The 22,420-nt window shown below is 32.5% G+C and overlaps 1 protein-coding gene and 2 long non-coding RNA genes across 6 annotated transcripts; 2 read left to right on the top strand and 1 right to left on the bottom strand.

Moving 5' to 3' along the window:
* The first annotated feature begins 2,828 nt into the window (after positions 1-2,828).
* LOC139906884 (uncharacterized) lies at positions 2,829-4,522 on the top strand. Its single transcript, XR_011783011.1, has 2 exons — positions 2,829-3,817; positions 3,936-4,522. It is a non-coding gene; the product is annotated as an uncharacterized lncRNA (long non-coding RNA).
* A 1,156-nt stretch (positions 4,523-5,678) lies between these two features.
* LOC121127283 (uncharacterized) lies at positions 5,679-8,328 on the bottom strand. Of its 4 annotated transcripts, XM_040722608.2 has the most exons (4): positions 8,253-8,328; positions 8,025-8,080; positions 6,044-7,934; positions 5,679-5,993 (listed from the first exon to the last, which is right to left on the bottom strand). In XM_040722608.2, the coding sequence occupies exons 3-4, from the start codon at positions 6,713-6,715 to the stop codon at positions 5,763-5,765; spliced, it is 903 nt and encodes a 300-aa protein (XP_040578542.1). In that variant the 5' UTR covers positions 6,716-7,934; positions 8,025-8,080; positions 8,253-8,328; the 3' UTR covers positions 5,679-5,762. The 4 variants fall into 4 exon arrangements, with proteins under 4 accessions (XP_040578542.1, XP_071748499.1, XP_071748498.1 ...); XM_071892398.1 differs by having other exon boundaries at positions 5,679-5,987; positions 8,025-8,328; XM_071892397.1 differs by having other exon boundaries at positions 5,679-5,987; positions 6,044-8,080; positions 8,253-8,318.
* A 12,140-nt stretch (positions 8,329-20,468) lies between these two features.
* LOC139906770 (uncharacterized) lies at positions 20,469-21,458 on the top strand. The gene is made up of 2 exons (XR_011782678.1): positions 20,469-20,836; positions 20,892-21,458. It is a non-coding gene; the product is annotated as an uncharacterized lncRNA (long non-coding RNA).
* The last annotated feature ends 962 nt before the right edge of the window (positions 21,459-22,420 follow it).

Here is a 22,420-nt window from a genome sequence, read left to right as displayed (position 1 = left end):
AATTTATCTTCATTAAACATTTTGCTAATATATACTTTCGTTATACCCTCAAAAATCATAATAAAGAAGGCAGATGATAATCACATCAGTATTTTCAACAATGATAGCATATGTCTTTTTTTCCCTTCTACTTGCACGAGTTTTTCTCCACAAAATTATCAACTTTAGTTATAATTGGTGATACAGGAAGGGGAATTTCATACAAAGCAGTAAATACTCTCTTAGGCATTATTCAGAACATTTAAAGGGATGTTACACGACACAAATAAGTTTACGATGTCCAAATTGAATGATGAACCGTTTAATTTTCCTTCGTCTCCTTGAATCTTGTGTTTCTTGAAGATTTTTTAGTTGTTGATGTGATGGGAGATTATAGAGTAGCGAATTACTTGCCATAAAGAACGAGATGGGCACGAGAAACCGCAAAAACGGCAAGATATACTTTTATTTTCCAAATCATAATTCCACACATCAGTACCTTCGTTGTTAGAAACCCATGAAAAAAGGCACATTTTGTTCGGCATGATGGTGATGGACGTAAGAGAGCAGTCAAGGGAAGTTGCTTTGCTGATCATTATTACAATACTGAGGAAAATTTGTTTAGTAGATGCGAGCGTACCAATGAGTTTTTTTTTTTATAATCTCTTTCAACCAATCAAATTTTTTCTTTTTCAACGATTCCAACAACCCTAATAATGACCAAAAAAGAAGAAAGAGCACACGCATCAATCGTTTTTCCTATTTTCATTGCTATACATAGTTTTTTCTTCACACATCCCCTCTTTAAATATGAAGTCAATATTTTTTGACAACTCTTATAATAACCCATAAAATCGAAATATTACCGTAAATAAATAAGGTTTTAAACATTTTATGGAAAACCTACTTAAGGATTTTTGTATTAGGAAGAGTAGCATTTCATTTTGATTTCAAAGCCATTCGCTTCCAAGTCGTAGGAATGCCATATACAATACAATCATGTTTGGATCAAGAGTACAATAACTATTGCAGTAGACCAACTTTAATATTTGAATCATAATTGGAAGACTGTGCATCACGAATTGAATATAATGAGACGGCGTAACAATCAAGGTCATTTTGAAGACTTGCCCTAGTTGTTAAGAAAATCTCTATAAACAAATCCTTTTTACAATTGGACATTGAATTTTAACAAAAATATTAAGGAGTACTTACAGCATATCTAAAAAGAACGCAGAGATTGTAATTGAAGTGTTAAACACGGCAAAAAAAATCATGAAAAATATTTTACACCATTAACTATGGACTTTTCTGAAGTTAAATCAATTTCTTCAACACTTAATGAGAATTATGAATGTAGGTAGATACAAGTATAATATTAAAAATATATCTTAAGATTTGGTTTCTTCTATTGATTGTATTATTTAGGTTTTACTGATGATAACCTCAACGAAAATGTGCCATGGTCTCATTCATTAGTAGACATTTAAGTTGTGCGTACTAATTTCCCTTTTACAAAATTTTTAATGAATATCATTATTGCTATTCACTTATTGATTGCTTCACGGTTTTCATCTGTACTCTTAAGACTGAATTGAAGTGCTATGTGTTGTAATCAATCATTTAAAATCACCAGAATAAATAACCAAAATGGTTACTTCAGAGATGTTGGTATTTTATAAGTAATTAGAACAAAGCATTGCTATTCTGTTAAAACCATGAGAGAGACGAGGGGCAAACAATATAATTGCAAAATGTTGCTAAAGGCTTTTGATAGATTTTATACAATAAGAAAACCCATCTATAATGAAAACCTTTAGTCTCTTGCCATATCAATCAGAGCCAAAAACGTTTTTAAACTTATTACTGCAAAACTTGTAATTGTTTTGTTGTCAGACATCTCAACATCTTGCAAATTTATTAAATAAGGGGAACCTAATTATGACCATACAGAGGACCAATCAACATTGCAGTTAGTGATCACATTTCCGTCAAAAACAAAAAGATTATCATTTCCTATAAGTTTTTTCTTAATCTTTCCCAACAATACTTTACTTTGGAACTCCCTCGACTTGGTATCAAGAAGGAATGACATTGCCTGTATAAAATTCCGTAAATTTTACAATAAACAAGCTATAAATCTAGACTTTTTTTCATTTATTATCGGCGAAAAAGACACTAAAATTAATATCTATAAATAACAAATATTTAATGAAATATAATTGTTAAATCTATTTTTTCTTGTTACATGCATATTATTTTATTGAAAACATGTTAATATTCTTCAAAAAAAGAAGTAAGTAATATTGGAATTGTAAGTACTATAAGTCTTGGAATAAATACAGTTTAAAAAATTAAACTACCTATAAAATATGCATTCTCTTTTATACAAATGGAAATATTTTTTAAATTTTATCTTCTATTAAGGAAGATTCTAGGGAGGTCATACATTTATGACGTCCAGTTTGACGGACGGAGGTACCGATTTAAAGATTTTTCTATAATGAGGGAGAGGAAGGGGGTATTGGATTTTTCGGATTCTACTACATTGAGAACTGATCAACAAAATCTTTTTAATATGAAGTATATCTGCAAAGGGAGTGGATCTGTAAAATATAATCTTGCGGACACCCCTGAACAGTGGTCCTCAATATAACAAATATATATTATTTAAAAATAAATAAATAAGGACAACTAATGGGGGTATTATGTTTTGGACAAAACATATGTTAACTTTATAGCTGGGGGTTATACATTTATGACGTCCGGAAAAAGTACAGGTCAAAAAGTGTACATTTTCCGGACGTCATAAATGTATAACCCCCAGCTATAAAGTTAACATATGTTTTTAAATTACTCATGTCAAATGCTAACAAGGGGAGGAGTCAAAAAATTACATACATACATTGTACATGGCCAACTTACATGTTCTCTCTTTAGTTAAATAACAAACTGATTAAAACATAAGTTACATTTTTTACGACTCCAGAGATGACCATGTGGTGGTCAACTAGACAGTAGATAATAAAGTCCTTAAGTAGATAATAGTTAGTGCAGTAATTACCTCCAAAAATTCGAATGATTTCTTCATTATTTAGTATTATATTATGCAACTAGAATTTAAATGTAAATTTTATTATTTTGGACAAAATGGCCAATCAGACAGATCCTTTCCTTATAAATTCTAACCTGGATAATAAAACATAGCAAAAAATATTGGTGTAATGGTAACCTCATCCGCTTTGATCAATTCTAATTAGGATATAATTTAATTCCGAAAAGGATATGATTTGAACCATAGAGAATATAGATAAGTAGAGTGACTACTCTCCTCTTTACTGGCCTATCAAAGAACAATATATGAAAGATTGTTGACCTGGCTCGACTTGTGGGGGCAGGAGGAATTATTATGAAACTACACGCTTTAATAAATAATCTATTAATTACTTTACTTTAGTTGAGCAAGGCAAAATGGTTCGAAATTGCTGTGCAATAAAATATATTAATCGCCATGGATCGGACAAGGTAAAATTAAACTATACCTCATTTCATCGGATTCCACAAGATCCTCAATTAAGAATGGCTACGGGCAATTCGCCGAGATTTTATGTCATCTCTGCACACCTATTAGTGTTCAGAACATTTTTATGAGTTGTACTCAGTTCGTGATGGTGTTGTACACAATCATTGTCTCAAAAAAGGAAGTATTCCGGATAGACTATGTCCTCCTAGTCCGAAAAGACGCCGACTTCTTGTTTATCATGCACAGAATGAGAGAAAGACGAATAAAGATATGCAATGCAATTCAGATGTTCCAGAATCAAATACATTCATTGATGTAATGTAGTTGTCAATTTATATATATATATATATATATCTGAATATAAATCGCATACGTATTTATATTCAGATAATCCTTTCATATTTAATGTTTTTTTTTTCTTTTTTTTCTCTAGGATTCCCATAAACATATCTTACACCAAATTGTATATAAAGACCATTCCTACTGCTTTTCACCAGATACAACGCAAGAATGACTACGACATGAATGCGATCCCTTAAAAACTATTTTAATGGTCAAAAGCAAGATTGAAGCAAATATTCGCAATCGTTTGAGTGGTGCAAATAAAGCAAATTGGGAATTGAGAGATGTAAATGGTATTTATAATGATTTTGAAAATTTATACGAAAGTCTATTTGATCCAAGTGGGATGAAAGTAACACTTTCAATGAGAAAAACAGGCCTTCTTGGTGATATCAAATCTATTCGTTTTTTAATCAGATAATCATTATTGGAGTCTTATTCATCTTGTCATTAAAGAATATGGAAATATACACCTTAAGAGCTTCCTGAAAGAGTTTGAAAGCATTTTAAAAGGATCTGGGATCAATATTCACCGTTTAAGAATGCTCTCCAATGCATAAAATAATACTACTTAATAAACATATAATATTATTTAGGTATTTTATAATGTCAAGATATAGTAAAATTATCTATTTAAATTTATTTAATAATATTTTCTAAATATAAATATATCCTTAAGTGTGTCTTATTCTCTTGAAAATTACAGGCGGAAATTGTAAAACATATTAAGAAATTGGTCCAATATTAAAAAGAATTGCTTTCAATTGAAACATTCACAAACAAATGTTTAAGACAAATTAATCAAAGCAATAGGTTTTCCAATTGACGGTTTAGATTGTATTTTCTTCATAAATTACTAAAATCAAAGCATTCTGCTCACCAACTCCTGTTATATTCTAATTCAGATCATATGGTATGCCCTTAATTAATATATTAATAGAGCTACAACAACTTTATCTTCTTCTCAATTGATATTCAATGGATTCTTAATTGGCGAATCTCCTTTATAAATTACTATAAGCTTTTATTGTTAAATATAGAAAGTTGACCTTACTCAGCTAGGGACAATGTTCACCGCAATATACTGCCCCCACAGCGCCAATAGTCACTATTATGGCAATAGCTTTATGAATTGAACACTAATTTAAAATCAATTATTTCTAGCATTTCCCAATAAACCAGTTTAGCTCTGTGTACATCCAGTATTATTGAGTAAAATGTAACTGGATATATTTTGCTGAAATATTGATCAGTACCAAAGATGATCGATTATTAAACGAAGCGGTTGAATATAAATGCTGGTAGGAATTGTTTTAAAAATAAAATGAAAAGTTGACTTCACTACAATATATGTTGAGCCACTGCACATGTAATTACATAGACAGATTATTATTCCGTTACAAAACGAGAAAGACAATACTAATGAGACGTTTCGTGTGGGCGGTTCCACTATCATATATAAAGTAAATTATTCATAACCAAATTGAGCATTCATAATCACAGCTTATTCATTCTTATCGAGACATTAATACATCCCTTAAAAATAAAAATTGTTTACAAACGCATACCACCTTCAAAAAACCATTTAAATTACTTTTATCAACGATAGTAGCATGTTAATCTTGTACAAATAGGATCATATGGTTTATATGTATAATCATTCCTAACTGAGTGCAATTCTATCAGTTAGTAGGTTAGGGACATAAAAATCAAACCCTTGAAATAATTTCGCATTGAAGTTGTATATCAGAAGTTGACACCACAACTAGAGAAAAGAATGAAACCTTGATGAATAAATAATTCATTACCCAAAATTTAGTGAAGTATAAAATAGTTAGATGGACTCATAATGTGTATTGGATGAAAATAATAGGCGAAAACAAATACAATAAATACATTATATATAAAATCTACCGCCCTAAGCATAGCTTTCAACGTTGTAGTCGGCACCCCCTACATTTCCTCCCCGGTTGCCACGGCCAGCCCTTACTCCACGTCGACCTCTCCCTCTCCTTGTTGTACCTCTATATCCGTTAAATCCACGACCCCTGAGTTGATATCCTCCCCTGTATCCACCTCTTGGTCCTCTTGCACGATAACCTCGAAATCCACCTCTACGAATGAATCCGTCGACATGAGGATCCTGTTCCTGAAAGATAATAGAGAGATGAGTGAGTGTCAATGTGAGATGCGACTTACATGAGATGCTTCTGGAGCAAACAGAGAGCGACTCTCCTCTGGCGAGTGCTTCTCCGTGCTGGACCGCCCCACTTGACCACGCCTTCGAAAAGTGCCTCTCCGCGGAAAGCGAGACTTGAACCTGGCGCCCTTGGCAGACTCTGGGCCCTCTCCAGTCCCGGAGGCGCCATCGCCCTCCACACTCAACTCCTCCCCTTCTTTACGAGAGCGAGCCGGAGCACGCCCTCCCCGACGGGGATAATAGCCTCGCCCACCACGACGGTAGCCCCCGCGACGACGGTCTGCGGCATAAGGAGACCCCTTGACCGCAGATCCCTCGGGCCCAGATACATTCGACGCCTCGTTCCCCTTCTCCCCCACCACCACGTCGAACTCCACCACTTCCCCGTCCCCCACAGAACGCACCATCTTCTTGGGGTTGTTCTTCACAATGGCAGTCTGGTGCACAAACACGTCCTCCTTCGTGTCGTTCCGGTTAATGAACCCGTACCCGCTCTTCACATTAAACCACTTCACTGTTCCAAGCACCTTCCGCGCAACAACCTCCTTCCCCTTCCCCTCCGCATCAACACCCTCCAGGCACGCATCCAAAGAATCCTCGCAACCACACTCCGCTTCTTCCACTCCTCTCCTCGTTTCATCACTAACCACACTCTTCTCCTCATCGCCCATCTCGCACCGACAAAAACACCACAAGCCCCCGAACGACAAACCACGTTTCTTCCAGATCTTACTTCTAAGGATGAGTCGCACTCCCACTTCCACTTCTGCTTCTCCTTCTCCTTCTACTTCTCCTTCTCCTTCTACTTCTCCTTCTCCTTCTCCTTCTCCTTTTTTCCTCTCTTTCCTTTAATCAATCCTCCTTTCCAAATCCTTTCTTTCAACCTTTCTCTACCAGCTCAGCCAACACTTGAAATTCATTTCAATCCAACGCGTTTTTTTGTGCTTGACGAAAGTGCAAAATAATTTACTCACACTAATCAAGTAAAAATGTATCACCTCATATTTCTAAATATAAGAATTAGTGATATCCATATAATGCATAAAAATGGAGCTAGATATGCAAATAAGAACCAAAAATGCTAATAAATTAGCCGAAAAAGGCCAAAAATGCAAATAAATCCAGTAAAAAGGGTTTATTTTGGTTTTAAATATTTCTCTCAAATTATATTTTTTTTATTCGAGCAAGCCCTTATTCCACTAGATAACCATCTGATACTTCAGGTGGTCCTCTGCTAGCCTGTTCCTCTTATTGGTGAGAAGGTCCTTGAAAATTATATAGGCTCTCTCATAGTACACATATGTCATGGGGGTACTGTTGAAGCTCGCTATAACATTGGTATTCACGCCAAACACATTCCCGCCAGGGGTAAATACTAAACCAATACTACTCATATTCTCAAATGCCGTGTTCTTATTGAAAATATCTTCCAGTATGTGGACAAACTTGAGGATGGTCAAGCTCTTATGGACCTTCTCAATGATGGAAAGGTCTGGACTAGTGGTAATCTTTCCTGTAGCTGAGTGAGGGTCTTCATTAGGACCTTGAAATTTGACTTCATTAAAGCGAGTTCTTGAGCAAGAGAGTCATTCTCAAAAAGCTTATTTGACTCCTCGATGACCCTGCACTCGCCGTCAGGCATTTACTGAATAAACTCATTAACGGTCAATAAGTTTTTGAAAAAGTAAAACGGTGTCTAAAGCCATGTTCCCTACCTTGTAAGAACGGGCTCTGGAGAGTGGGGAACATAAAAAAAGGCAGCAAACTCACATAGGTCCATATCTTAGTGCCGCCGATCTCCTTAATGAGGACTGAGGGTTCCACAATCTTTGGCATAGTAAAAAAATGTGGGCTTTAATACTTAATATTCAATAAAACACAGTATAAAAGCTAAGTGTTTTCCAGTAGAGTTATATATCGGTGATGAAAAGAAAAATGGATGCACTTAATACTTAAATAGAAAAAATGGATTGTAAAAACCTTAATAGCTTTGGTGGCAAATGGATAGGATAAAATACACATTTTCATCCTAAAAAGTGCAAATAAAGTTCAAAAATGCAAATTAATCTTAATTATATAATTTGAACATCACTAATAATATTATTTTTTTAAAGAAAGGTTCATTATTAATTATTCATTTTTAAAATACAAATATACTTCAAAGTTTCATGATTAAACATTACAAAACAATATTTAAAAAGTACTTATCATGTTTAAAACTTGAATTATCTTTGTTTAAAGTTGAACACGTTTGTTTTTTCTTCAGAGGCTCATAGTTCAAAGAAGAGTAAATCGAAAAATGAAAAAAATATCTTATTTGATAAACGAAAGTATGAACTACAGGGTGGTCAAGATGAATTGGAAAAATCTTTAGATGCTTATAACAAACGAACTAGATCGGGAAAACTAATAAATATTCTATTATTGGAAAACTAAATTTAATAACATTATACTATTCATAGTGAGATCCGCCTCTCTTAATAATTTCGGCCACACGGCGACGGAAGCTTTGGCAGGGCCGGGCGACTTCGTGCGTATCCAGCTTTACCATTATACGGATTCAAGTTTTTGACTTTTACTTACATTTCCTAAATGGGTAGAATAGCCCAAGGAAGAAAAAGACAGTGCACCTGCCCACAAAGTCAAAAAAGGGTAAGAATCCTTGGCCACAAAATGTCTCACTTTTGGAGCCCAGATTTTCTCCCTGCAAACAGCCCGGACCTAAACCCATGTGAACTCTAGAGGATAGTCGAGTATGAGGCCTGTGCCAAGTATCATTCGTCTATTGAGACCCTGAATAAGTCCACTACCCATAGAATGGCAAAGCATGAGATTTTCCAGGCTTGGCAATGCTTCCGGTGCTTTGTGGTTCAAGTTATCCAGAGAGACAGATTTCATTATAAATAATTGAATATAATTAAATATAGCTTTCAAACAATACAAAAATTATTGCAGTTTCAACCAGCAAAGGGATGTCTCGTATCTCGAGATCTTCCGATTCATTGGCATTAGATGATGAAATGTACATGCGATCAAGACCATGCAGGCTTAAGTCTCGAAATAGAAACTAAATCATACTGTCCGTCTAAATCCACAAAAAAATTAATCCCCATGTCGCTTAAGTTCTCTATAGGGGCCCCTGTACGGACAAGTAAGAGGAGGGTTACTTGTTCCTGACAAATCCATGCATGTTAAGCTCTACAGAGTTTTTCTTGGCCATGGTAATAGGCTGTGTCTTTAAGCGGAAACGGGTGTAGCTTCCTTCGACCGAACAACGAAGTCGTGGGGCCAATTGTTCGAAGGCAGCGTAGATGAAATTTGCTAAAATCTCCCAGTACTCGAAGAGATTCCTTGTATACTACTTCTGCTGCTGATTTTCCAAGATTATCCTTCAGAGAGACCGGAACAGTAAATAGAACATATATCATATGATTCACAAACTTAAAAGTCTAGCAATTAAGCCTAGTCATGAGCTATAAGGGATCATTGGAATCTTTCAACCATTACATTTGCCTGCCGTTGGTAGGCTGTAGTCCTAAACCCACTAGAATTAGGAAGGTGCCTACGATAACCACGTGGATACGACGAAAACGACTGGTCGATTTATCAAAAGCTTGTGAAGGGTGGAACACATGTCTTTGAATTTTACTGTCTTGTCAGTCTTCCCAATAGTGGACCAACTCTATGATAGTTGATCCCCTACAGTAACTAATAAACCTTGCTGCGATGAGTTTGATTATAGCTTTTCCTTTTTTTTTTATTCCTTCAACATGTGATGTGTACGTTTCATTCTTTGATCTTTCCTGTATTTGTTGCACCAAACTTCAAAGAAAAAGTCACCGACCACCTTCTTTATATAGCTAGGAGGAGCTCCAATGCAAAAACGATTTTGACTTGCAGTATCACTCTTTGCAAAATAGTCTAAAAATTCGTTTCCTGAAATATCTTAATGGCCTTTGCACCAATCGAAATATATATTTATTTCACATTTTCTGATGTTTAACATTTCTTTGTACTTCTTAACTGTATCACATTTTGTAAACCGATTTAGAATAGTAGCAATTGACAATTGAGAGTCTGACCAAATTATTACGTTTTTTGATGGCTTGTCTTGATTAAGAGGAGCTACCTCTGATTGTGTGATGACGATGATTACTGCATTGAAGACTTATGCTTCGTTATTTAGTGATGGGGATGATGGATGAATTGACATGGCACCTTGAGTGATATCCCATCCCAAGCCTGTGTTGCCTTTCTCATCTTTGGATCCGTCTGTATATATAATTGTGTCAGGGTGTTCAATTTGACGGCTGACAACTCAGATACGGTGGCTGCTGGTATAGTCACTTACTTTATTCAATTCAACTTGATCAAGTATTTCATCACAAATGAAACGATTCCAATAACGAGTTGGAAGATTGCTGACGCCATAGCAAGTGCCCGCAGAAAATCCCTTGTTTTCCATATAGGCATCGTTGGTTGCTGCGCTTGTATGTACAGGTTGAGGGGAGTTATGCCTATCACTGCCTCTATTCATGTTGTTGGTGTTAATCAGAGGGTATGAGTCATGCCTAAGAGTTGTTTTCTCTGAATGGAAGTTAATTTACTTATTTTACTTTTCTTTGCAGTAACGGTGTGCCTCATACAAGACACCCATAGATGATGATGGGTCTGATCATGACACTTCGTAGAGCCAAATAACTTTATCTGACGTTAACCCCCACTATTGGCATATGACTGCCTTTGTCATGTTCCAAATACGGGAACACTTTGGTGCTTTTTCTTTCAGGTGTTCGGTCGAAGTGAGTCCTTGATCAAACATCACCCCTAGGTACTTCATTTGTGTTGCTCATTTTATAACTTTTACATCCATATATACTGTGGAAAGTATTTATATCTTAATTTATATGCTTTTGAGAATACTATAGGTCTTCATTTTGATGGATGAAAGGTGATGCCATTTTCCCTCATTCCATAACCAAGTCTATAGCATCTTGCATCCCAATGATAAGGGTACTATTATGTTTACCACTTATTAGTAGAAGGATATCATCTGCAAAACTACATAATCTGCATTATTAATGATATCAATTAAAATTATGTAACAAAAACGTGTCTATGACTTAGGATTCGATAGATAAACAGCAGTTTCTTTATCCATACGATCAACTCTCTCTATTCATTAGTTCAGAGCGTTACCATTAGGTGACAAAACACCAATGATCCACACTGGGTCGTTTACATCTTATTTGTCAAAGTGTTCATCCTTGAAAAGTATGATAATTTGTTAATACTTAATTAATATTTAATACGAATATATACATTAGGGAATCTGTTCCAACCTATACACCATTGATATACACGAAGTTGGATAGAAAATTTGCGTGAGCTTATGAAAGAAGGAGAGTAACACTGAGGATTTGTTTCTGAGTTGTAGGTGTTCCTTTGGTTTTCTGAAAGTTTGGGGTACAGACGAGGTTTGTATCGCAAAGCATTCAAAGAAACCCTCAGGTAGTTGTGGATAGATAACTTGGATGTTGGATAGCCCTTTGAAGTCAATCTTGCTGCAAGTCTCCTTGTGGATTGCCTATTTTTGGTCAAAGATATTAACTAGTTTGGGAATTTTGCTAATTTTTTCTTCCTTCTTCGACCCTTCTGATTTACAAGGGTTTGTCCATCCTTCCTTTTCTTACGCCAATTCTCAATGGTCCTGAGAGGAAACTATAACCTTTGAGCAATGTCTCTCTGGCTTGATCCACCTTCTATCATGCCAACAGCCTTGCCCCTGGTCTCCAAAGAGTGATCTCTCACCATTTCGGATATTGAATTTCAACTAACATCCTGTTGTGTTTTCTGAGCCCTTTTATACTGATGTATAATGCAATCATCGAAAATTATTGCATCAGAAAAACTCAATATTGCCTAATGATGGTATAAGCCAAATTTCATTTAACTCCGACCAATTTTTTTTTTTTACTATTAAACGGATATTTTTAATACTACCATCAATTTTTGGACATACTGTAATATTACTTTAACTTTGTCCTATGTATACGACCTAACTTTATGAATATTTGCACTAAATAAATTACTTCAGAGAAAGTTATGATGTGGAATTAGCAAAGTATATTATAGTTAGGACCTACTGAAACACCATTACCTAACTAATTAAAGATAAACGTCATATAGTTCAGGTAAGGTTGTGACAAATATATAAACATGGGATGGGAGTTTTTGATTCATCGGGCCTAATTCAACTCGCATTTAAATGGGTAATGACCGAAGATGTCAGCTCTCACATGACAACAACACCGGGAGTATATGGTATGATTGAATCTTCTACCCTAGACGAATTGTCACCGGAGATAGGCTTATCTGCCCAAACGCAAAAACTGACTTGTTATGGTTGTGAAAGAGACCTAAGAGAAATAAGCCTAAAAAACTTGATGGGCTTTTATGAGATGTTGACATCACGGGGAATGAGATTAGAATTTACGAGTTGTTTGTTATTGTTCTTTTTGTTATATTGAATCATTGTGAATAAAAGAGGCGAAGGAGTAACACTTTTTTGTCTTAATTAATTGTAAAGTGGAAACATTATCTTATTTATATTCAAAAATTTGCTAAGATCAGGACCCATGTAAGTGATTAGTGGTGATAAAGTTGACTTTAGACAGATGAAATTTTGTCAGATGATAGTTCAAATCTTTCTAGTCACTCAGCAATTTTTAAAATATTATTTTAAATTCTTAATTTATAAAAAAATGTTAATCTGAAAAATAATTTTTAGAAATGTTTTTTAGTTTAGACTTAAATGTCAATAAATAGTTAGTAAATCAATTAAAAAATGATAATCAATTGACAAATGTATTTGAAAATATAGTCATCTAAAATTACATATTTAATAATGAAAATATATATAAAAAGCTTATCGAGTCTCAATCATTTTATCTTAGTGAAACCAAAGTTAATAGAAATATAAAATTATATCCTAACACGTGTACGACTGATATTTGACTTCCACTACGCATTTTAATATAGATATCTAATACATTATAGTGTATGAGTGGTTGTATTTTTTTCTTCAAAATCTGTCTTTCTTGCTCAGCAGTCGGTACAAAACATCAAATTGAAAATTATATCAATAGTGACATCATAAACTACAATTGTTAGCTTGTTTTGTCAAAATCTGTCTCTCTTAACCAGCGGTCGGTACAATACATCAAATTGAAAATTCGAGCAAGCCCGATTACATGATGGTCTAACCTTATATTTTTATTAACCTTGAGTGAAATCATCATTAAATTTAAACATTTACTCAGACCATGACCTATGCAAGTGATCAATGGAAATATGGTTAATCTCAGAAATATGAAATTTGGTCAGATGAAAGATTAAATACTTTTATTCACTCTGCAGTTTTTTAAAAGTTAAATATATTTAAAAAAGAAACATAAATATTTACTAAATAATTTAAAAATAATCAAATTTATTCTCTTGTAACCATATGTTGACAGAATTTTTAATATAATAAGTTCAAATTACTCTTCACTTACGACCTGTACAATACCAAGAAACACAAAAAGTAGAAATGGGGCACAACTCTCAGAAGAAGTAACAGTCGTGCCTTCACTTCATGTTATGAATAAAGTTGATAATATTGTAGAGAAAAACGCGTGCAAGGAGAAGGGGAAAAAAAAGGACATATGGTATCATTGGTTAAAATACTGAAGTGATTATCATCTGCCTGTTTTATTATGATTTTTGAGGGTATAACGAAAGTATTTATTAGCAAAATGTTTAATAAAGATATACTACGTTTAATTGACTTAGACGTTTTTATCCGTTACAGTAGATTTTATAACGTCACACTCCATGAAATTGTTATTCATTATGAACCTTATTCTCAGAATAATAGCTAATGAAACGACAAAGTAGAGTATTTCGAAATATATTTGAAGTTCCAAGTTTAAAAAAAGAAGGCTTTAATTAAATATAATGTACATAATAAAAAATATACCATCATACATTTTATGATTAGATTTAAAAAAAATTGAATACTTACTGTGGGATAGTACAAAATTCAGAGTTCCATTACGAAATTTGTAAATATTTTATACTTTTTACTGATAACTTGATCGTCATTTGGTGTGGTTGACTCAAAACATTTTTATATGTACTCCATTAATTTAATGATGATTCCTCCGTAAGGGATAGGTTTACCCGTGTATTTCTCCATAAATTTTTTGAATGTAGGAGGAAATATACCCAACAGATAAGGGTATATTTCATGCAATAAACATCTTTGTGAGATCAGAGTTAAAGTCTGACTTGATGTATTCATCATTAACTTGATTTTTTCGATGAATATCCATGTTCTTGATATGAGATGAGGATAATGAGTGGCGTGTAATTCTTGACAGGGGACTCAAGACACGTTTATATCGACAAATCCGACAAATTATCTGTTTCTCATCCGATAAGTATTTTCCAAATTTCTGGGCCTCAATGTTCATAAATCCAGACAGAAGGCGACGTTATTTTAGGCATTTTATTCAGTGCTCTATCGACTATCAGCATCTATTCAATATTATTAATATTGAATAATAAAGGCGGGAATGATAAGCTTCTTTATTGATAGAAGAAGATGTATATTATTTAATCAATGATGCCATAAGTATTTCTTCTCTTCTCCTCGCACGCTTTTCTATTCTTACCAAAATTATCACCCATAATAATAATAAAAGAGGTAACTCAGTAGGCGAAGAAGTGAAGACTCATTCTTAAGTGCAAGAACCTAATCACTGCAATTAATTACATATCAGAACCTAAGTCGGATTGCAGTTTCTTGATAAAATTAAGGACTAATAAAATAATTTAAGATTTATATTACCTAAAAGAATACTATTAGTCCTATGGATTCTAACGACGCTTAAATGAAATCCAATTAATTATTGGGATATTTTACAACAATATACGATATATTATTTCGTTAAATTAGAATAGCAATAGAATACGGACCTCTACTCAGAGATAATAAACGAAATCTCATCAAAATATCAGAGCATTAAAGCTTAATAAGCTGATACATCTCACTAAATAACTTGTTTATGAAGCTAAAGCACCTAAAGAAGTAATATTCTCGTTCAGTTGTGGAAAAAGGTAGAAATTACTTTGAATTCGGAAAGAACGTACAAATAGACGAATTAGTTGAGAACTCTCAACCCGTCTTAAATATTAAAAATTAAATAAATTAATACATTAATACATCCTTTTCTTATAGAAAAAAGTTTCAAAAAATGCGAAATATAAGAAACTCCACCACAATAGGGGAATCTTCGGAGTACCGGGAACAACTCATCCCAACTCACGAAGAAGAAGTGGCAGTGGAACAAGATTACGACCCAACAAACAAAAAGGTTAATGAACTAAAATTAAATCAGAAATAACAATTTCAAAAGAAAATAACTAAAAGAGGGAAAAGCTGTTCCACCAATAAATACAAATCAGTACACAACTCCTGGGTCAAATATAAAATAATTTCATAAAATTGGAAGAAAAATAACACAATGGCTCAAGTGCTAAAGGAGTAGCAGGATTATTAAAAAAAATAATTATGAACTGGAAATCAGCACACTTAAAAAGGTTGGAAGAATCCTTCTTCAAAACAACTTATTTTTAATATAAACCCACAGAAGAATGGTACATGGAATTTGGAAAATACTTACCGGATGAGAAACAGATGCTTGTGGGATTTGTGCATATAAATGTGCCATTAGTCCCCTGTCTAGAATTACAAGCCACTCATTATCCTCATCTCATATCAAGAGTATGAATATTCATCTATAAAATCAAGTTAACGATGAATTCATCAAGTCAGACTTTAGCTTTGATCTCACAAAGATGGTTATTGCATGTAATATAACCTTATTCATTGCTAATCATCCTACGTTAAAAAAAATTATGATGTAATATAACCTTATCCATGGCTACACATCATACGTTTAAAAAATTATGGAGAAATATACGGGTAAATTCTTCCCTTCCCGAGGAACCATCATTAATTAATAGAGGATGTTGTTAATGATGTAATTTATAGAAATACCCCCATTTAAATTGTGAAGTTAAGATAATTTTCAGCATGTTTAGAGTCGTCCACTCCAAATTACGAAATAGAACTCTGAATTTTGTACCATAGAACAGTAAGTATTCATTTTCTTAAAAATCTAATCATAAAATATGATTCTATTTTAGCTAAAATTAGCAAAAATTATCATACACAACTCATTAAATGGCAAAAACAGGTCCTGAAATGGTCAAAACAACGGGAGTAGTAACTTTGGATGGTTCGCAACTAGTTTGTCTGACATTCGTTTCTTCACTTAAAGACTTGGGTATGATCATTAGGTTTTCCAATTTTACATAGTCAATAAACATTACTTTTTTATCACTTAAGGATTAGCTATGTTTGATAAGTCCCAAGAAATGGTGTTCAGAAAACTCATAAAAGGCAAAAACAACTGCTTAAATGGTCACAACAACGGGGGTAGTTATATTGGGTGTAGCATTATAATTAGCAATTTTGCGTATCCTTCATGATAATAGTATGTTGTTATACAAACATAAATAACGGGGGGAAATATTTTTTGATGCCCTTAATAAGGAGTAATATTGCCGGGACATTACTACAAAATTAACTTTTGCACTAAATCTTTACGATTGATTTAATTCTAACATTTGTTTTTATTAGTATATTTCTTGTCTAATTTTAGGATTTTGACTTTATTATTAATAATTATTTAGATCTCATCGATAGAGATATATTTATTATGTGCACAATTGTAAATAGTAACTTCCGCATTAGAAAAAAAGGGTGATTATCTTTTTGATTAAACTCCACGTCTGGTTTGTGTTTTGCAGCCAAAAGTTATCACATATTTAACTGAATTCTAATGTCAAAACAAGAAAATATTATTTCGATCAATGTATTATTTCAATATTTTGTATTTATAATATATTGTTACTATTAGTTATATGATTCTAATTGTTTAATTTTGTATATTTAACATAAATGTATGATGGTTTATTTTTTAGTATGTAGATTATATTTAATTTAAGCCTTCTTTTTTAAACTTGGAACTTCAAATATATTTCGAAATACTCTACTTTGTCGTTTCATTAGTTAAAAAGAAACCGACAATTAACTTGGTAATCCTCAGAATTTGAAGAATGTTGAGAGTAGAGCAGCTTAGCTTTTCATGACGTTTTATTAGATTAGCTGTTAGCAGCTCTGAGAGATATATATAGAAAGAAAGAAAACACAAATCATACCCCTTATATATATAGGAAGAAGTAAGGACATAGACAAAAATTACTCGGATGAATATCTTCTATTCAAATCTGAGTCCAACGAGGACTGATACCATTAACTCCAAAACAAATCCTCAGTCCTACTCTGCTTCTTTCATAAGATCAAACAAATTTTCAAACCAACTTCGTGTCTATCAATGTTGTATAGGTAGGAACAGTTTCGCTATGGTATTTCTATTAGTAATACTAGAACTTAGGTATTAAGTATTAACCCATTATCTTTCTTTGTGTTAATGAAGTATGAACACCTTGTCAAATAAGGTGAAAACGACCCAGCGTTGATCATTGGTATTTTGTCCAATAATGCATGAATTACTATACTATATGGATGATTACTATCTACAGAACCTCTGAAGCTCACCTTTTCAGTTAGTTATTCAAAGGATATAGTTTATTACTCTTTTGATACTTAGGACTTTTAATAATACCATTAATTACATGTGTGTGACTCGTAAAAAGTAAAGGAATCTATTCCTGAACAGCAGCAAGTCTTCAAGAGTCCTTATTTCTTCCTCAAAATCACGGGGCAGATAAGAATCTACATCATTGTCGTCATATGAGATTCAAGATATGAAATTTTACTCCGAAACAGGAAGTGTATTTCCTTAGTTATAGTAGTGGAGGATATCCCCCCTTTAATTAGAGAAAAATGAAAAACACCAATCTGATCCCTCATTAGTTTGGATGGGCCTTTCTGACCTTAAATTTAATCAAGAAAGGATATAATAATCTATGTTGGTGGATACATTTCAGGGTAATTAGTAAACGAGTTCCTAATTTACATACTACAATGTCAAAATAAAGGATTATACATACGATATCTTTATAAATGATCAAACACGTTGCTGTTTTCGAGGAAGAGTTATCAGCATAAGCGTACAAAGATACATCATATTCTATTCATATATAGCCTTATATAGTTATAGGGATTTCCCGGTGATCCAGCGGATGATTTCCCTCGCCACAAATGAAATAAGCCTGTCAATTACTCCTCCTCTATCATTTTCCTTATCTCATTCATTCCAAACCTTACTTTCGGGTATTTCCATTTTATTTCAAAAAATACAATATACCCATGGTTGAATTATGTGAAAAAATATTTAAAAATGGGAGGTATGCAGTTAAACTTACACTTCCAAAAAGATAATTTCAAAATCGCCCAACTTGTTAGCAAGACATGCCCTTTTTAAAATCTTTACCACTAGGTGGCGTTCACATATTGAAAAACTTTAATCACTGAGTTTAGAGGTCATAATTATGATTTTGGTATGAAATTGTTCCGTATTCCATAAAAAATGTATTTATGTTCGTTTCTTCCTTCCACTAAAATTCAATTATGCAAATTTAATATTATTATTGAACTTATTTCGTATTTAACGACTATAGACTTTGTACTTGACAATTAGCTTTATTTGTTGAAATACATGTAATAGCCATTGTGTTCAATAATATGACGAGACATTGATATAATAATAATAATACAAAAAAAATGAGAGAATTCAAATGAGTTCTAATATTGAGTGATATTAGATCAGCACATTACACTTTCGTATTGCATCTTGAATTTCCTCTTTATTGAAATTGTAAGATTTGCCATTTACAGTTGATGGAGAACTCATTTTCCTGATAATTGAATTACAATCTACACAGCAATTATCTTCTCTTGGTGGGCAAAAAAAATGTCCTCATGGTTCTTGATCCATAAAATTTACTAAACCATCTGCATACTTTTCACTCGCGTTTTCTACTATACCAACCCACCATTGATTGTCATACTTGCATACTATGTACGTCATTAGTATAATGTCTTTGGAGGTATATTTTTGCGCCAGTTGAAAAAAACAACTGGCGCCAGCAAGGTTTCCATCATTGTAAATTCTTTTAAACCCAAAGTTTCCAACATCTAATGGTACGAACCAATTGTAACTTCTAGTTCCTGGAATAGTTTTGCCTAGCAAAAAGTAGTTCCTCTAGTTTTTGCCACTATTCAGCCATCTGGATTTTAGAAATGTAATGTTTCATTTTTTCTGCATAAGTGAATATTTCGAATTTAGTCTTGAGAGAATGCATGAGACTGTACATTTCATGATGCTGATATTTGGTATGTCATAAAATAATTTTTTTAGGTGATCATATTTAATGATACTCTATGCAACAACATAGTCAAAATAAATTTTCATCGTAGTGGGTATAAAATTGTTTGAAAATTTGTTGAAATATAATGGAACTACCCTTCATCTTTTGGCCATAACTCCAAAACCTATTAAAACGCAACGTTCATATGGCAACTCCTTTCGTCGTATCCTTTACTGTTGATCCCATCATTGACTCGGCTTAAGCCTCATATCAATATATTTCATGACTCGGAACGTATTGATTGATAATCTCCTAATAATATAAATTTGGTATTTCTATTTTTTCATATAGTATAGAATTAAAGCTTAAGGAGAAACGAAAAATCCATTGCTGAAGGTTATCAGATTAAGCTCCTTAATTTGAAGTATTGTATTAAGATGATTATTACATTTCAGATTTAGTGTTTCTGAAATCTTCATCTAAAATAATGAACACTGTGACTGGTCAATTTAATTGCTTGCTCCAACTTCATATAGTCATTAAGAAACTTAAAATGACTGTGCTTCATCAATATTTCAAGTAAGTTGGATGCCAATTCTAAATCCAACTCCTGAAAAAATATGGATACTTATTATAACCGATCGGAACAACTGGATAGAGTCCAATTAAACGAAGCGTATTGTCATTTTAAAAACGTTAATATTATTTTATTCAACAATAAGCTTACTATTTACTTAGTCTGTTCTAAAAGAGTCTCTAATTATTTGATTTTAAACTGCAACGAAATAAGGAAACTTGTGTTTAATATAGTGATTATTATTTTTTATACTTTTATAATACAATTTTTTAAAACTGAAATATATTGTTAAAATTTCTTGTTGGTTGCGTTTGATAGTTATTGTATAATAAAGTTTTTTTTTAATAATTTAATTTTTAACATTATTATATTAAACAATACATAAATTACTACTTTCAAAGCTTTCCATTTTTCTAGGAAATTGGCAAAGAGAAGCTTTTTTATTCTCTTTCACATCTTTTCAAACAACTTTTTCAATTTTACAAGATAGAACTATTCATGTAGATGGCAACTATTCTTTTAATAAAAAATACTGTTATAAAACTAAGTATAAAATGAATTCAGAAGATTTATACAGATAATTATAGTGCGTTATATTTATATTGTTCATAAATATTTATATTAGTTTTTTAAATCCAAAATATTCTAATGTAGCTCACTCCCTGTTTAATTCAAATACAACTATTTATTTATGTCATCCTTCAATGTATTTATGAAGGGCTACTAAAAAGTTAACATATCTTTCCTTCTTTATTAATAATAGAATAAGGTGAGCTTCTGAGATTTCCTTGACTTATAAAATTTCCACTCATGCATATATCTAGTTGTTCATGTATAATGGTAATACTCTGAACAAAAGTGTTGAGAGAGTTGAATTTATGCAAAAGGAACTGCTTTTTACAGTTTATCTATCGAATCCTAAGCCATCTACACGTTTCGTTACATAATTTGCGTTGATACTATTGATAATTTAATTCTTCTTAATTGTAAATGGTTATTGGCAAGAATCGGATTCAATATCAAGAAGTGCACCATAAATAATTTCCATTGTAATCGTTGAGACCAACAAAATTATAAAAACGTTATTGAAATTTTTATTCATGTTACATATTTATTCGAGTTTCATATAAATATAAATAAAATTGTTTACTGTACTAGTTAAAAATAGATCTTATGTTAATTTGATAGTTTTTAATCTTCTATTACGCATGTTAAAATAAAAAAATCGTTACCATATAATGCCACTAATACATATATTTTCAAAAAATAAATTAAATTGTGTTTCTTAAAAGGCACTTTTCATTGTACTTACAAGTCCAATATTAGTTATTTTTCCATCGAAGAAAGTATAATTTGTTTAAAATTAAAATAAATGTAACATTAATTAAAAATATTGTATTTCAAAAATTATTTAATATTTATACAATTGCTTTTAAAAGGTAAATTAATTGATAAATATAATTTGATCGCTTATAATTTATGTAAAAATATATGGTGTTACGACGAGGATTCTAGATTTTTGGCATGTCATCTTTTTAATTATGGAACTATAGTATAGAAGATGTTCAAAGTAGAACAACACAATAAAACCCAAATTCACGAAAGGAATTTGGAACTGTATACAAGTCATATAATTAATTCCAATTATGAACATTCCAATTTTACAGAAGATATAACTCAAATGTTTGTCTCCTGCAATATTCCAATCCATATCCTTAATCATCCAAATTTCGTTAAGTTGACGAAAATTTACACTGGAAAAGTAATTCGCTCTTATTTCTCCACCACCAAGTCAATGGAGTCTCAAAGTAAAGTATTGTTGACCAAGATTTTAAAAAAACTTGAGGGGAAGAATACATTTCTTACATTGGGCGAAACTACTGACACTCGACAGCGGGTCATGACTGTAGTGTTGGTTGGTCCTTTATATGGTTAATTTTTGGGTCGTCCTTATTTTATCTTGAATTGCCACAAGTAAACATGTAGTATAATTTACAGACTCCCTTCTCAATCTTCAGAGAGTTCAGAGAGGTAAGGGAAACTAAAAAATCTGGGAAGAACGACGAATAGTCAATACTTGACAATGATCAAGATTCATCTATCTGATTTTGTCCAGGTATCTTAATCCTGCAGATATACCAATCAGAGTTATCAAATTATAGAAATTAAAAATAAAAGAGAATATGTGATTGTTCGGTCCCATGTTTCTTCTTAAACAAAGAGAATTGTGGCAAAATAACATGCTTCCAATCCTTCGGTAATAGATAAAAACTATAGATTACAATAAAAAAATGATATAGATATCTATTTCAATCAAATAACTTCAGAAAATGTACAATGAATACAAGATATA

Source organism: Lepeophtheirus salmonis, chromosome 12 (genome assembly GCF_016086655.4).
Source record: "Lepeophtheirus salmonis chromosome 12, UVic_Lsal_1.4, whole genome shotgun sequence".
NCBI classification, from domain to species: domain Eukaryota; kingdom Metazoa; phylum Arthropoda; class Copepoda; order Siphonostomatoida; family Caligidae; genus Lepeophtheirus; species Lepeophtheirus salmonis.
This window is presented reverse-complemented; position numbering and strand designations above follow the sequence as displayed.

Excerpts from the sequence above, each read along its gene's own strand:
- LOC121127283 (XM_040722608.2), bottom strand. The coding sequence starts at position 6,715 with ATGGGCGATGAGGAGAAGAGTGTGGTTAGTGATGAAACGAGGAGAGGA. Across the intron at positions 5,994-6,043 it reads TTGCTCCAGAAGCATCTCAT|GAACAGGATCCTCATGTCGA; the intron begins GTAAGTCGCATC and ends ATTATCTTTCAG.